The following is a 13,530-nucleotide window of genomic DNA, read 5'->3' on the forward strand; positions in this document are numbered from 1 at the left end:
GTTTGGAAAAAGGGACTTCCCCTAATAGCAAAATGCATTTATATTTAAAACAACTTATAGAATCCACTTTCCCATATTCCTATCGGCACGGAACAAAATTTTTGTTCGAGTTATAGAGAAATTCGAATTATAGAAGTTCGAGTTCTAGAAACAGAATTGTATGTAATTTGCTCTGTAAAACCTTGGTGCACTGTTTTTGGTTCGAGTTATAGAAAATTGGAGTTATAGAAGTTCGAGTTATGGAAGATTGACTGTATTCCTATTTTTTGTATTTTTATTTATTGTAGCACAATAAATCTCCCTCTCTCCCCTCTGTTAGGAGACGGTACCCTGTTGATTTATTTCTATTCTATCTTTATTTATTATTTTAATCATATTCATTACAATCAATTATGAACATCCGAAATTGCAAAACCAAGACAATTGCTGTGTAGTTTTAGAAACATTGTGAAAAAAGTTATGGTCCACATCGGGTTTTATTTGCTAAGTTCCAACCATTTACTACTACTCTACATGACTTTCGGACTATTCAAGGTATTACAATAGCAACAAATACTCCATTAATATTCAGTTAAGTTTCTTAAGTTAACTTTTTTGCTTTATAATGGTTTTTATATATTTTTTGTCTGGCTATAGGCCACTTTTTATCAAATAATTCAACGTTTGTTTAATATTTTTAATACATTCTATAATTCGACTCTCCTTGAGAGTCATCATCAGGGTCACGATCTAACATAAATTAATACTACTAAAACTATATCTACGTTATCCTCTTTATTCTACTGTCTATATTTTGCTTTATAGAAAAAGAAATAGTCTAAATTATTTTGTTTTCTTAAATAACTAATTATGTCAATATTTTTCGGAACCCCAATAACTGAAGCTTGTAAAAAACCTCTTAATAAACTCATTAGCATAATAAACACCATTTCTTTGTGAGGGCAAGAGCAGTTTAAATTTTATACTAATATTGCAACTAATATTAAATAGTGTAATAAACATTTATATACTAATATTTAAAATAAATATCATATACTCCCAATATATAATTATAAAAAGTAACGTTAGTCTATCTGAAATGTTTAGGTAGGTCGTCAAAAATTAACACATTAATCACGTTTTGATTGATAATTGACTTAAAAGATTATCATCATATTATTATATATGAAAATGAGGAGAAAGGTACGATTGATTGCAAGTTCAATAAAACACTTTCAACAAAGTGAATTATTTATGTTTTTATTAATTTTATTTTAATATATATATAATATATATATATATATGTATATATATATGTATAATATTTTTACAAACATTTTTTTACATTACATTTTCAGCATTATTATTTTTTATTGATAGCTGTGTGTACGCAGTATGAAAATAAAAATCAATATATAAGAGAATATATCATATATCTGTATATATAAATAAATATATATGTAAGTACATAAATTAAAAATGGAATATATAATTCTTTAAGTGTAATTTTTCTAAATCAAAAATTAAATGCAAAACATATAGTAAAGAACCGATTAAGTACGTAGTTACAGTTTTAGTTATTGAAAGATATTATATATACAAACAAAATTTTGATCAATTACTACATATAAAAATATATAAAATATATTGTTAAAAAAAAAAAAAGAAAAACAAAACTATTTTAAAACAAAGTTTACATTAATTTCAGAAACAAAATATTTAATATAAACGTTAGTATAAAAAAGTATAAATTACAAGAAGTGGGTTTCTTAACTACATAAAGCAGTATATGGCTATAGATGTTATTTGGACTGATACAATCTGTAGATATAAAGACAAATAATAAATTAATTAAATATGTATTTTATAATATATTAGTTACATCAAATCATATCATATAATTCTAAACAATATATACGATAGCACATATAGGATAAAAGTATTATATATCAGAGGAATTTATTGAGGTATATGTAAAAAACCAGAGTTGTAAATTGAACCAGTTTTAAGCCGGGGCCTACAAGTTTTTAGTGTAATCACGAACCTAACGTTTGTGGTTGATCTAATAGTTCACATTATCGAATCATTGAATCGAATCACTTCTGGAATTTATAAAATGCACAGCACTGTTAAAGACAGATCGAGATATGTCAAAAACAATTACCATAATTCTTATAGATCAAATTTTATTTTGATTTATTTTTATCTATACTTATAGATCAAGTTTATTTTTTTATTTAATTAAAATAAATAAATATTTTTTAATTATTAAAATTTTATTTTTCTTGTAACTTGGTGGGATATATAAATAGATGTTTTGGATGGCATTATATGGAATATATAGTAACAGTTATCTCTATTAATTCAGATTCAATTCTCAGGCTCCTAAAATAAAAATTGAACGCTATTAATATGTGTTTATATCTGTAAAATACTACTTATAAGAGAGCTGGTATGAAATATATGTTAGTAGCATATTTAATATTCTCAAATACTTTAGTATGGTAAATATGGATATGATTGAACTAATTATTACAGCGTAATATACTCTGTGGATTCTATTTTTATTAGCAGTTATAGATATTTGTGGCTTGTTATACTTTAATTAGATTAAGCTGTGCTGAGCTCAAAGACTAGCAGGTCAAGTATTTCAATGACACCAAACACAAAGCAGTGTTTGAGTTATTCGAACATTTGAAGTAAGCGAGTTATTCGAACATTAGAAGTCTTAAATATAACTTTTAAATTTTTCAAATTATTTTAACTTTTAGAGTGTTCAGTGATGTTCGGAATCTTGAAGTGTTTTATTGAACCAATAGCTCAAGCTTAATCGAACGTCACGATATTTAAAACTTAACCTTTGAGCTCAAGTATAATCAAATAATAGTTCGAATATTATTTTTAACGCTACTTTATATATAAAACTGTAACTATCTAAAAATCAAAATTTAGATTAGAAGCAAATGATAAGCTATAATATACTTGAAACCAGAAACCCACTTTTAACATAAATAGGCGTATATATAAAACATATCAAGAAACATGTAAAAAATAAATTCTATTAACGGCAAAGATACGGATTCATTGTTATTTAATAATTTTGATAAGTGTTTGTTTTTTTGTTTTTTTTTTGTTTGTGTAAAACATTTTCTACATTCTTCTCACATAAAGTTTCATATTCTTTTTCATAGTAACTTAAACCTCACAAATTGATTGGTCACAATTTGTCATATCCTTCAACATTTCTAACTTATATCAACTAAACATATACAACATTTAGGTTTTTTGTGTTCGTGTTTTGTTTTTAATATATTTTTTTTTTGTTTTTGTTTTTAAATATATATTTTTTATACCTTTTATAAATAATTATTGTAGCTTTTCTTCGTCACTGAAGCATTAGCAATACTTTCGTTGGCAGTATACGCACACATCTACCGCTTAGTATCTATAATAGTTGGGCTTAAAAGGACCTGCTTTATTAAGGCCCATATATTTTGCCTGCTCGTCACTGAGCTCAGTTAAGTGTGCGTCAAATGTGGGCAAATGTAAGCTTGCCACATACTCATCCATTTTTTTCGGTAACAAATAAACGTCTGATTTGTAACGGCCAGGAGGTGCATTGAAAAGTTCTATTAAAGCTAAAGCTTGTGTAGCGGAAGTAATTGACACAGCAAATGATGGTATGCTGGAGCACGACAAATTGACCAAACGTCCCTCAGCCAGTAAAATAATATACTTACCTTCTGGCCATATAATATGATCAACTTGTGAACGTACTTTTTCCCATGTTAAGTCGGGTGTACGCAAACCGTTCACATCAATTTCGGTATTTGAATGTCCCATATTGCATATAATACAGCCACTCTTCATTTTATCCATATGTTCACGTACAACTACATTTTTATTGCCTGTTGCTGTGACCACAATATCCACATTACGTATTACTTCATTCAATTTCACAACACGGAAACCATCCATACTTGCTTGTAGTGCACATATTGGATCGATTTCTGTTATATACACTATACAACCTTGTCCTTTTAAAGCTTGTGCACAACCTTTGCCAACATCACCGTACCCGCATACAACAACCTGTTTGCCGCCAAACATAACATCGGTTGAACGTTTTAAGCTGTCCAATATAGATTCTTTGCAACTATAAAGATTATCGAATTTGGTTTTTGTTACAGAATCATTCACATTCATTGCAGGCACAGTCAATTTGCCAGCTTTCGACAATTGATACAGACGATGTACACCTGTTACACTCTCCTCCACAATACCCTTGACAAGTTTAAACATTGCTGGATATTTTTTAAGCATCAAATGGGTAGCATCACCTCCGTCATCAAGTATCATATTTGGTTGCCAACTTTCAGCATTCACACAACGATCAATGCACCACCAGAAATCTTCTTCGGTTTCACCACGCCATGCGAAAATTGGTATGTCCGATTCTGCTAAGGCAGCGGCGACTTCATTCTGAAAGAGATTATTGCTATTAATATAATGTTTTAATAATCTCATCTTAATAATTTATAATATTTTATAGAAATAATTAAATTATATTAGTAATATTAACAACCATTATTAGTTAAATACAATTTTGGGAGGGTAATTTGACTATAATTTGAACCACACCATTTTTCGAGAACTATTAACTACCTGTTTGTAGGTGAATGACAATCAATGTTTCACAGTAACGAAGATAACTTCTTGGTATGGTCTCAGTCACAAAAAACATTTCTCTAAAAATTGAATACTACAAGCTACTACAAGAAACATATAGATAGCTATATGCTTATTTGCAATTCACCAAAACTTTTTGAACATTTTTCGCTCCAAAAATTTCTTAAAAAAGCAACTTAAAGCTGATGCGTTGTCTATAGAAAAAATCAGTCAAAAGCAATAATAATTATAATTAACAACCATAATAATTATAATTAAAATAATAACCAATAAACAATTTATATATAAAAGTAATATATCTGTATCTGCTTATAAATGAGATTCATTTATCTATACCGTAAACCTTACGTTATTATCATACTATACTAAAAAAAATAATTAACCAAAATAATTAAATCCGATATTGAAAGTGTCTGTTTCAATAAAATACTTTTGCAAAAAATTAATAACGAAGTAAACCCCTTCACTTCACTTGTGCATATCTCAGTCTCTGATCAACTTTAGTTGAAATGTACTCATATATTTAAAAAAAAAAACTAGTGCCATAGTGGCAAAAACAATAGAATATGTATAACAGATATAGTGTTTATAGATATATTTTGATATATATTTATATACATGTATCACAAAAACTATATATGTTATTATGTATATAATAGATATATTATATTATTAAATTATATTACAACTATTGTAGCTATATATTAATAGATACCAGTGGTAGTCCAATTCTAAAGGAGCCGTAGCTCATTAGGCACATATGTGAGCCTTTATTGAAAAGGTTTAGAAAAAATAATACAACAAAAAGTGCCAGTTAACAGCATTAAAAAAATATATATTCGTAAAAAAATTCTGCATGAAATTGTTGTTGTTGTTATTATTATGATTTGAGTTAGTGCTATTGCGCACTTTTACTCTATTGTGACTGGAGGGCTTATCCCTGCCCCACACTAAACTTTAGCTATACTAAAAACATTATCATTTATTTATTTTCTAACTAATGACGGACCGTAGATCGTCCTGAGGTGGACTTAAGGTTTGTTAGAGCGGGGTTGGGCAACGTATCAACTTTTGTGAATAATTTTAGGGCTCTGTCCTTGATATACTTTTTCACTGAGTCGATTCCTATGCATGTTTGTTGTTCTAATATACCAAGAAATCGTAATTAGTCTTCTTAAAGCCAGATTTTGTGCTATCTGTAATTGCTTTATAGCAGTATTTGAGGCTTTGCTGTAAGTTACACATCCGTACAGTAGTGCTGGCCTAATTATTTGAGTAAATAATAATTTCTATTTTTGAGGTTGAAGCGATTATTATTAAACAGCGGCTTAAGGAGATGTAGAATTTTAGAGCAACTAATCCTCTAAAATAGTTGCTCTATTAGACATCTGAAGATGTGATAAGAATGCCGGATATGAGCCTACCGCGTAAGATTTATGACAACGAAAGTGGAACCAGCAGAAGAAGACTGCGACCAAGAAAACTATGAAAAGAGAGTATGCAGTAGAATTTAGAAGAAATTGGAAAACAACACCAAAAAACAGAGAAGAATGGAAGGATGTTGTTAAACAGGTTTAGGTCCTACATGGACTGTATAGTCACGGATGATGATGATAATGATTTCAATAAATTGATTTATATATGCTTTAGCCACAAAAAAACAAAAAAAAAATCAGACTCCGCACTTCTTCACTATAATATTTTTCAAACAAAAAAAAGTTAAGTGAATATGTTGAATTTACGGTAGCTAAAAAGAGATCTATCTAGTTTCTATTAACCTATTTATAAGATAAACAAGAAGTTTTTGTGGGTGTTTATTAAATGCAAGTAGTTTTTTTAAAAGAAGCTTGAATATTATTGTTATAACTCGTATTGTTCTGTCATCTTTTTGGAAAGATAATTGATTTGATGTTCTTACGAATTACGAAACTACAAAGAATTGTCACCATCATTAATTGTCATAGATGAGTGTTCCAATGGGAGTAAAACCATCCGCTGCTTGTACATTCAATCTTGATAGCTACACAAATGGCCAAACATACGTTTATGTGAAAATGAGATAAATTTAAAATTATGATTAATATATAATATTCCATAAACAAATGCAATTGATCAAATTTATCTCAAACTAATATCAAAATTAATTACAAAGCAAATCAAAATCGTTGAATTCAATATACGAAATTATTTATATTATGTCAGAAGATAAGAAATTTTGATTGCGGAAATTTTTAAAATTAAATACAAAATAATTGCTTAGTAAAGAAGATAAAAAAAGAATTATGAGCCATAATATTTGATTTATTGAAATATTTTAAAATTAAAAATAATACTACATTAAATTGATTTTTAACGTCCGTTTTAATACTAAATGCTTAATATAAAATATTGTTTTCAATGGAGAGGTTCTTATCGAACAGCAGTTAAAATGCAACAACAGAATTTTTTATTATTTTTAAATAATAAAATAATGATTTATTAAATTATTAAATTTATTGAATTATTAAATAATTATATACATATAAAATAGCCAGATAATAATTATTATACAAGCAATATAACTTAAAAACATGAGATCAATGGAATTTTTTTGATCTAATAGCTAGACATAAGGTAAGGTAAGAGCAGAAGCAGATATCGGCAACGAACCAGGTTATTCTTTAGATAAACAAGGAAATAGTTCTTAAACACATAGTTTAAAACTACATTAAACATATAAATATGAAAAGAATTAACAGTGGTAACATTTAATAAATTTTTTTATCTTAAGCGTAGGACAGAATAAAACCAAACCACTAAATCAGTTGACCATTGTGCTCGAAACCAATAGAATTGTTAAGTACTAAAAACAGTTTATACTATCTCAAATCTAATTTCTTAGCTTCCTAAAACAATTTAAGTAGATCGATTAGAGAGACCACATTAACATCATTCATGCTCAAGATGTCTTAACTCAAATATATCATTTTAGTTCTTGCTGGACACTGGAGAATAACACACGAAGTGTTCTGAGTTGTTGACATCTTCGAAATATGATTTATATATTGGATTATTTATAATACTCATATTGACTATATGGTGCCAACCTACATCTTTATGACTATAAGGTACTTTCTTTTAAATGCATAAGAAATCGTTGATTGTCGGATGCTTCTGCAAATCTTTCCGTTACATCGCAAGTTGCTTATTATGTACCCTATAATGATCAGGACACAACACAGATTGGTACCATTAATCTGAGGTCCTTCCTCTTTAATTGTATGAGAAATTTCGTCAGCTTATTGTCAGAATCTTTCAAAGGCTTTCCGTTACCAACTTACTTTGTGCAAAAACTAAACAAAGCATTGAATCAATGATGAAATGTTATAGAGCTAACACCAAAAATTCTGGACCTATAGGTGTTTAAGCATGACCTTCATTGGCCAAGAGAATTCAAAAGTTTTAAATATAGTATACCTAACACATACCGGAACATATTATTAATTGAAATCATCATTGACAGTCTAAAAACTTTCTTTTTCAGGCATGTAAATGCTGTTAACTAGTATATAAGTACTGTTGGCTGGCATATAAGTGCTGTTACCTGGCTTATAAGTGCTGTTAGCTGATATATAAGTGCTGTTAGCTACGTTAAAAACGGCAAAATATTTTCTGAAGAAATTCTATAGAACACATCTGTATAAAATGTTCAATGTTTCAAATATAGTCCATTCTGACAGGTTTCTAACATAACTTGATTGATTTTTTAATCAATCGTAACATAGCTTTGCAATTTATAGTTACTTAAATTATCATTTTCATTTTTAACTTGTCTGCATATTAAAATTATATTTATTATTTGAACGACTAAACTTTAACTGGAAAAAACAAGTGAGCTGTCAATCAAGTGGCATTGTGATGGGTTCAAAATTACTATATTTACGTTAACATAAGAAACAATTGTCTGCAAAAATAGCAGATAGGTGTTGTATTATTCATTTTAATTAAGAAGTTAGTAGACTCTTAGTCAACTTGGATGACTACCACAGTAATCACTTACTCTACTTTCTATTTATGAGTTTAGCATACTTTTCATAATTGAAAACGTCTTTTTCAGACGTCTGTAATCTATTATTTTTCGAAGATGTTACCGTGTCACACCAAATACATGCTATCGACTAATTAGTGTTAATTATCAAATTCAACAAGTAAGACTTGTTGCTACTGCCAGAATTACTTTTGGTTTATGTCTCATTTAATTTAATAACTGCGGACGCTCACACTGACGTCAGTTAGTAATAATATAAATAATTTGAATAAAAATGTTATATTGATAAGAATAAACGCACACGTACACCTAAAGATTTCGAAATCGATATATAAATCGTGTATAAACAATAATTTAAAATAGAGTAAAGCATTCGAGACTTAATCATAAATCACATGATGACATTGGACGGGTCTTAAAACCGTCGCTGTAGTAAATCATTTAAACAAAAACCAAGTTGAGCAATAAATTCGATATAAAATAATAAATAATAAAAAAATCAAAACAGCGATTTCTACTGGTATTAAAAAATTCTAATAATAATTATTTTTTTAACGCTAATACTACACCTTTCTGTAAACTCTAAAAATGTTGATTATTATTTTGTTAGTTGGAATAGATAAAAATATGACTGAACTGACAACTGATTTCAGTTTAAATAATTTAGTTATGCATGACTCGGGCACCGCCCAATGCATTTAAACAGAGATATACATAGATACATACAAATATATTTCTATCCTCTTGCGATACTCATTCAGATATTATTTTAAAAATGTTTTATTCTATGTACTTTCAACAAAACTAATATAAATCTTATAGAAGTTTTTCACTAATAATGAAATATATATTGCTTCATTCCAAATACGGTATGTCTATATACACAATTAGTTCTAAAAGGCACTACTTCAAAAAGACAATTAGTTCTTAATGGCACCAGTTTAGGATTTTATATTAGACAAAAAAGATACAATCTCAAAGATATTAGCCTCAGTTTTTGTACTGTCAGTTACCCAGATATCTATAATAAAAGCGGATTGCAGAGTGGAATTCAGTCAACTCATTGAAGAATACATATTTGTGTGACGGACTATATCAGCAACAAATTTAGTCAGTCCGTTAATAATAAGAACATTTTCAGTCTTTAATTCAAATACTTTAGTATATGAATTAGAAGTTTTCATTTATAACAATTATGTTAATTATGTTTGAAGTCATTGGAACCGAAATCAAATGTGGGCCTTTAAAATTTTATTATTATTATTATCATAATACTTTATAAACTATTATTTCTTACTGACAGTAAGAAATTTTATAAACTCTTATTTCTTTGTAAGAAAAACAAACATCTATCATCTATCAATCTATATTTTCATTTTATTTTTGAATAATGAGAAGAGACAATGATACATCGCAACCTCTGAGTTCTTTTGGTTTACATTTATAAGAAAAACTAACGGAAATTGATTGAAAAGATATATTATAAAACCCCAAACCATTTTTGTTTGTAAAACTGAAAGTATTGATACCATCTCGTGAATACTCTGAAAGCATCAATACTTATACTTATAAGTACTTTTACATACTTATGTTATTTAAAAATTGAAAAAAAAAAAAAACTTTTTTAAACTCTTGTGGGTTTTGGTGCAGTAGACTGTCACTTCTACCCACTTAAATGCACAGATATACACCCTCATAATAGAAAATTTCATCATTGTTGGATATGAAACTTCAAAAGTATTTTATTCTTCTTCATAAAAGAAGCATTGAGTATTGTTGGATATAAGTTACTATCCACTGCACTGGTACTTCTATTCAAAGTGAAATCAAATCACAACTGAACACCTCACTTGATGACTACTCAAAGGAAATCTAAAACTGTATTAATAGTCTTAAGGTATATTTATCAATCTACGCTTAAGCTAAGTAATGCTTTAATGTTCGATATATTAATCTAAAAATTCTCTTATGCCATTTTCGATTGTTAAGTCTCGAGCGTTATATATAACACTTAAAATTTATGCAAAACACTCAAAATTAGTTTATAACACTCTAGATACTCTGCCTGAGTAGCAAGATTACTCTGATATTAACAGCTGTTTTAAATAATTTGACAATAAAATGTGATATGATTCGACATATGTATTTATGAAATATTATACGTTCAATAACACAACTACAGAAATGTTAGATTACACTAAAAATTTTCAATTTGGCAACAAAAGATTGATAGATCGAGAGTAAACTAAATTGAATGCAGATTTACTAATCGAAAAAGCCATTAAATCTAAATTTAAATAAATTTCATTTTAATATCATTTATACACTTAACTGTGCATTGTAGGATTGACACTACGTCATTTACTGGTTCAAACATTATCATTTAATATTTTTCAATGACTAGAAGACACCATGAAACATAACAAACTATAACTTTTGCTGTGATATATTTTTAAAAACAATTAAAGAGTTCATGGCAAAAATATTTCTTAAAAAATCATCAAGTAAAGCTGTATGGTCAGCCAAAAATTCAATTAATTAAAATAATATAAAAATGAATTTTTGTTGTTGTAGTTCACTACTTTTCGAAAAAACTCTTTACCAAGTAATTTATTAATAATTGTTTAAAAAAATCGTATTCAATTTATCGCTGGGGATAGCTGAATACCTAAAACTATCGATCCTATCTCATATGACGTCCTTTGTGTTTGCTACTCATATAAGTGCATATGAGTATTGATACTTTATATTCCGCTCGGTACTACAAACTGGCGGCAGCAAGCAACTACTAAACGGGCTGTCTGGCGAAGACTACTCGACGCGCCCAAAGACGACTCACGTCTATAATGGCCAACTAAGCAAAGTAAGTAAGTCAATTTTGACGATCAAGTGCCGTTCAACAAGGCTAACAAAAATGTTCAACCGTAAAGGGACAACAGCAGATTCCTATAGGATACAATAATAATAATAACAACAAGATATATTTCGCTCAAGATTTACTGACTAAAAATGAAAATTTCACTAAACGTGTATCTCAATTGAAGGAGTTACCCAAGATTTACTAACCAAAAGCGGCACAAATTATTACTTTCCCTTTTCATAAACTATTTTGCATTATTTATCCAATAAATAATTATTTTTCCCAATTATTTGCTTTAACAATAAACCACCTTACTTATTTGTGTCTTATTGTGAAATCCACACTCATATGGTTTCCCACTAAAATGACTAAAATTTAATAAAATTCATTTAATGTTAAAAACGAAAGACAATAAAACTCACTTGTGTCGAGTAGATATTGCAAGCAGCCCAACGTACTCTGGCCCCCAACTGCACAAGTGTTTCGATGAGCACAGCTGTTTGTGCATTGATATGAGTGCAGCCCACGATTTTTGCATCCTTCAGCGGTTTATCCTCAGCCGCACGCTTCCGCAAAGCCATTATGCCGGGCATTTCCTGTTCGGCAATTTCGATTTCCCTGCGACCAAACGTGTGCTGGGCAGCGACGTTGCGCACGCAAAAATCTGAATTGCCTTTGGTGTTCTTTTGGACTTTCTCACGTGGCGGCAGTTCGTCACCATCATCGGAACTACTGCCCGTGTACGACTGAGAGCTGAACGAATCTGTCGAACTGGCAGATAGGGAACGGCTTCTATAACGACTCGTTTTCTTTAAAGCGCTAGAATGTTTGCTCTCCTGCTTATCACCACTGGAACCAGGATCTGGTATAGGCGTGTCATCCAAATTATTCATTATGTCAATATTTTAAACAAATAAAATTTGTCTTCTTGTTATCAAAATGATTTACTAGGCTAAATGCTCTAGATATTTTTTTTTGTTGTTTTTACTGCTGTTTTTTTTTTTTTGTGATAAGATATATATTGTCTGCGTGACAACAACAAAAACAATGAACAAATATTTTTGGAAGATGTTTTGTTTGAGACTTAAAGTTATGTTTTTTTTTTTTGTTTTCTGCACAATACGCTCACGTAATGCTCACGTGATGACAATTTAATTGAAAATTGTCTTGCCCTTCTTTGCTGCTGCTTTATTTGCAAGTATGTAAGCCTCTCCGCTGCGATTGATGTTTGTCAATTAAAAAAAATTTAATAACACCAAAAACAAAAACCAGTTCAAACACGGACAAACAATAGCTCAACTCAATTGTGTAGCAGCACTGAAGTTAATTGAAATGAATAATTGAATGGGTGCGTTTATTGTAAAATAAAAAAATTAAATAATTCCAGAAATATTTAGGAAACTTTTGCGGCGGACACAAAAATTGAAGAAACAACACGACACCGAACACAGACTGAGAAGTTCCAAACAAAAACTGAACTACATATATAACAGATAAATCATACAAGGCGCCGACAGGGTTGCCTTGTTGCAATACAACGGCAGATAATAAATGCGTGTTATGTAATGATTTTAGTAAAAGTTTTTTAAAATAAAATAATATAATATATACCAAACTGTATAATATATATACACACATTTTTAAAAGTGTATTAATTAATACATAAAGTTTTGAAATTGTAAACCTTATTTTATGTATATAATTATTTTAATATTGCAGAAACATTGTGTCATTGCGTTGTGAATAACGAAAAAAGTACTATTGATTAAAAAAATTTTGATACAAAATTTTTCAACTTTGCTACTTAAAAATGAAAATTTAAACAAAACAAAATACGAATCAATTAAATTATGCCTTGAGTAGCAACAATTATTTTAAGTTATACATTTGTATATACATATATTTATGTGTACATATATATGTGAATCATTTAATTATCATGTTATTTTAATTAGTATAATTTATCATAAACATA

At 28.8% G+C, this 13,530-nt stretch overlaps 1 protein-coding gene across 3 annotated transcripts; it reads right to left on the reverse strand.

The window, feature by feature from the left end:
- Positions 1–1,697: 1,697 nt before the first annotated feature.
- Positions 1,698–13,039, reverse strand: LOC119676181 (adenosylhomocysteinase-like 1). Of its 3 annotated transcripts, none has more exons than XR_005252241.1 (3): positions 11,978–13,039; positions 3,333–4,461; positions 1,698–1,800 (listed from the first exon to the last, which is right to left on the reverse strand). XR_005252241.1 is itself a non-coding variant. In XM_038087417.1 (2 exons), the coding sequence occupies exons 1-2, from the start codon at positions 12,446–12,448 to the stop codon at positions 3,418–3,420; spliced, it is 1,515 nt and encodes a 504-aa protein (XP_037943345.1). In that variant the 5' UTR covers positions 12,449–13,039; the 3' UTR covers positions 2,685–3,417. The 3 variants fall into 3 exon arrangements, 1 of the variants encoding a protein (XP_037943345.1); XR_005252242.1 differs by lacking the exon at positions 1,698–1,800 and adding an exon at positions 2,266–2,364; XM_038087417.1 differs by lacking the exon at positions 1,698–1,800 and having other exon boundaries at positions 2,685–4,461.
- Positions 13,040–13,530: the final 491 nt, after the last annotated feature.

The sequence above is a fragment of the Teleopsis dalmanni genome, chromosome 1 (assembly GCF_002237135.1).
Source record: "Teleopsis dalmanni isolate 2A chromosome 1, ASM223713v2, whole genome shotgun sequence".
In the NCBI taxonomy this organism is placed as follows: Eukaryota; Metazoa; Arthropoda; class Insecta; order Diptera; family Diopsidae; genus Teleopsis; species Teleopsis dalmanni.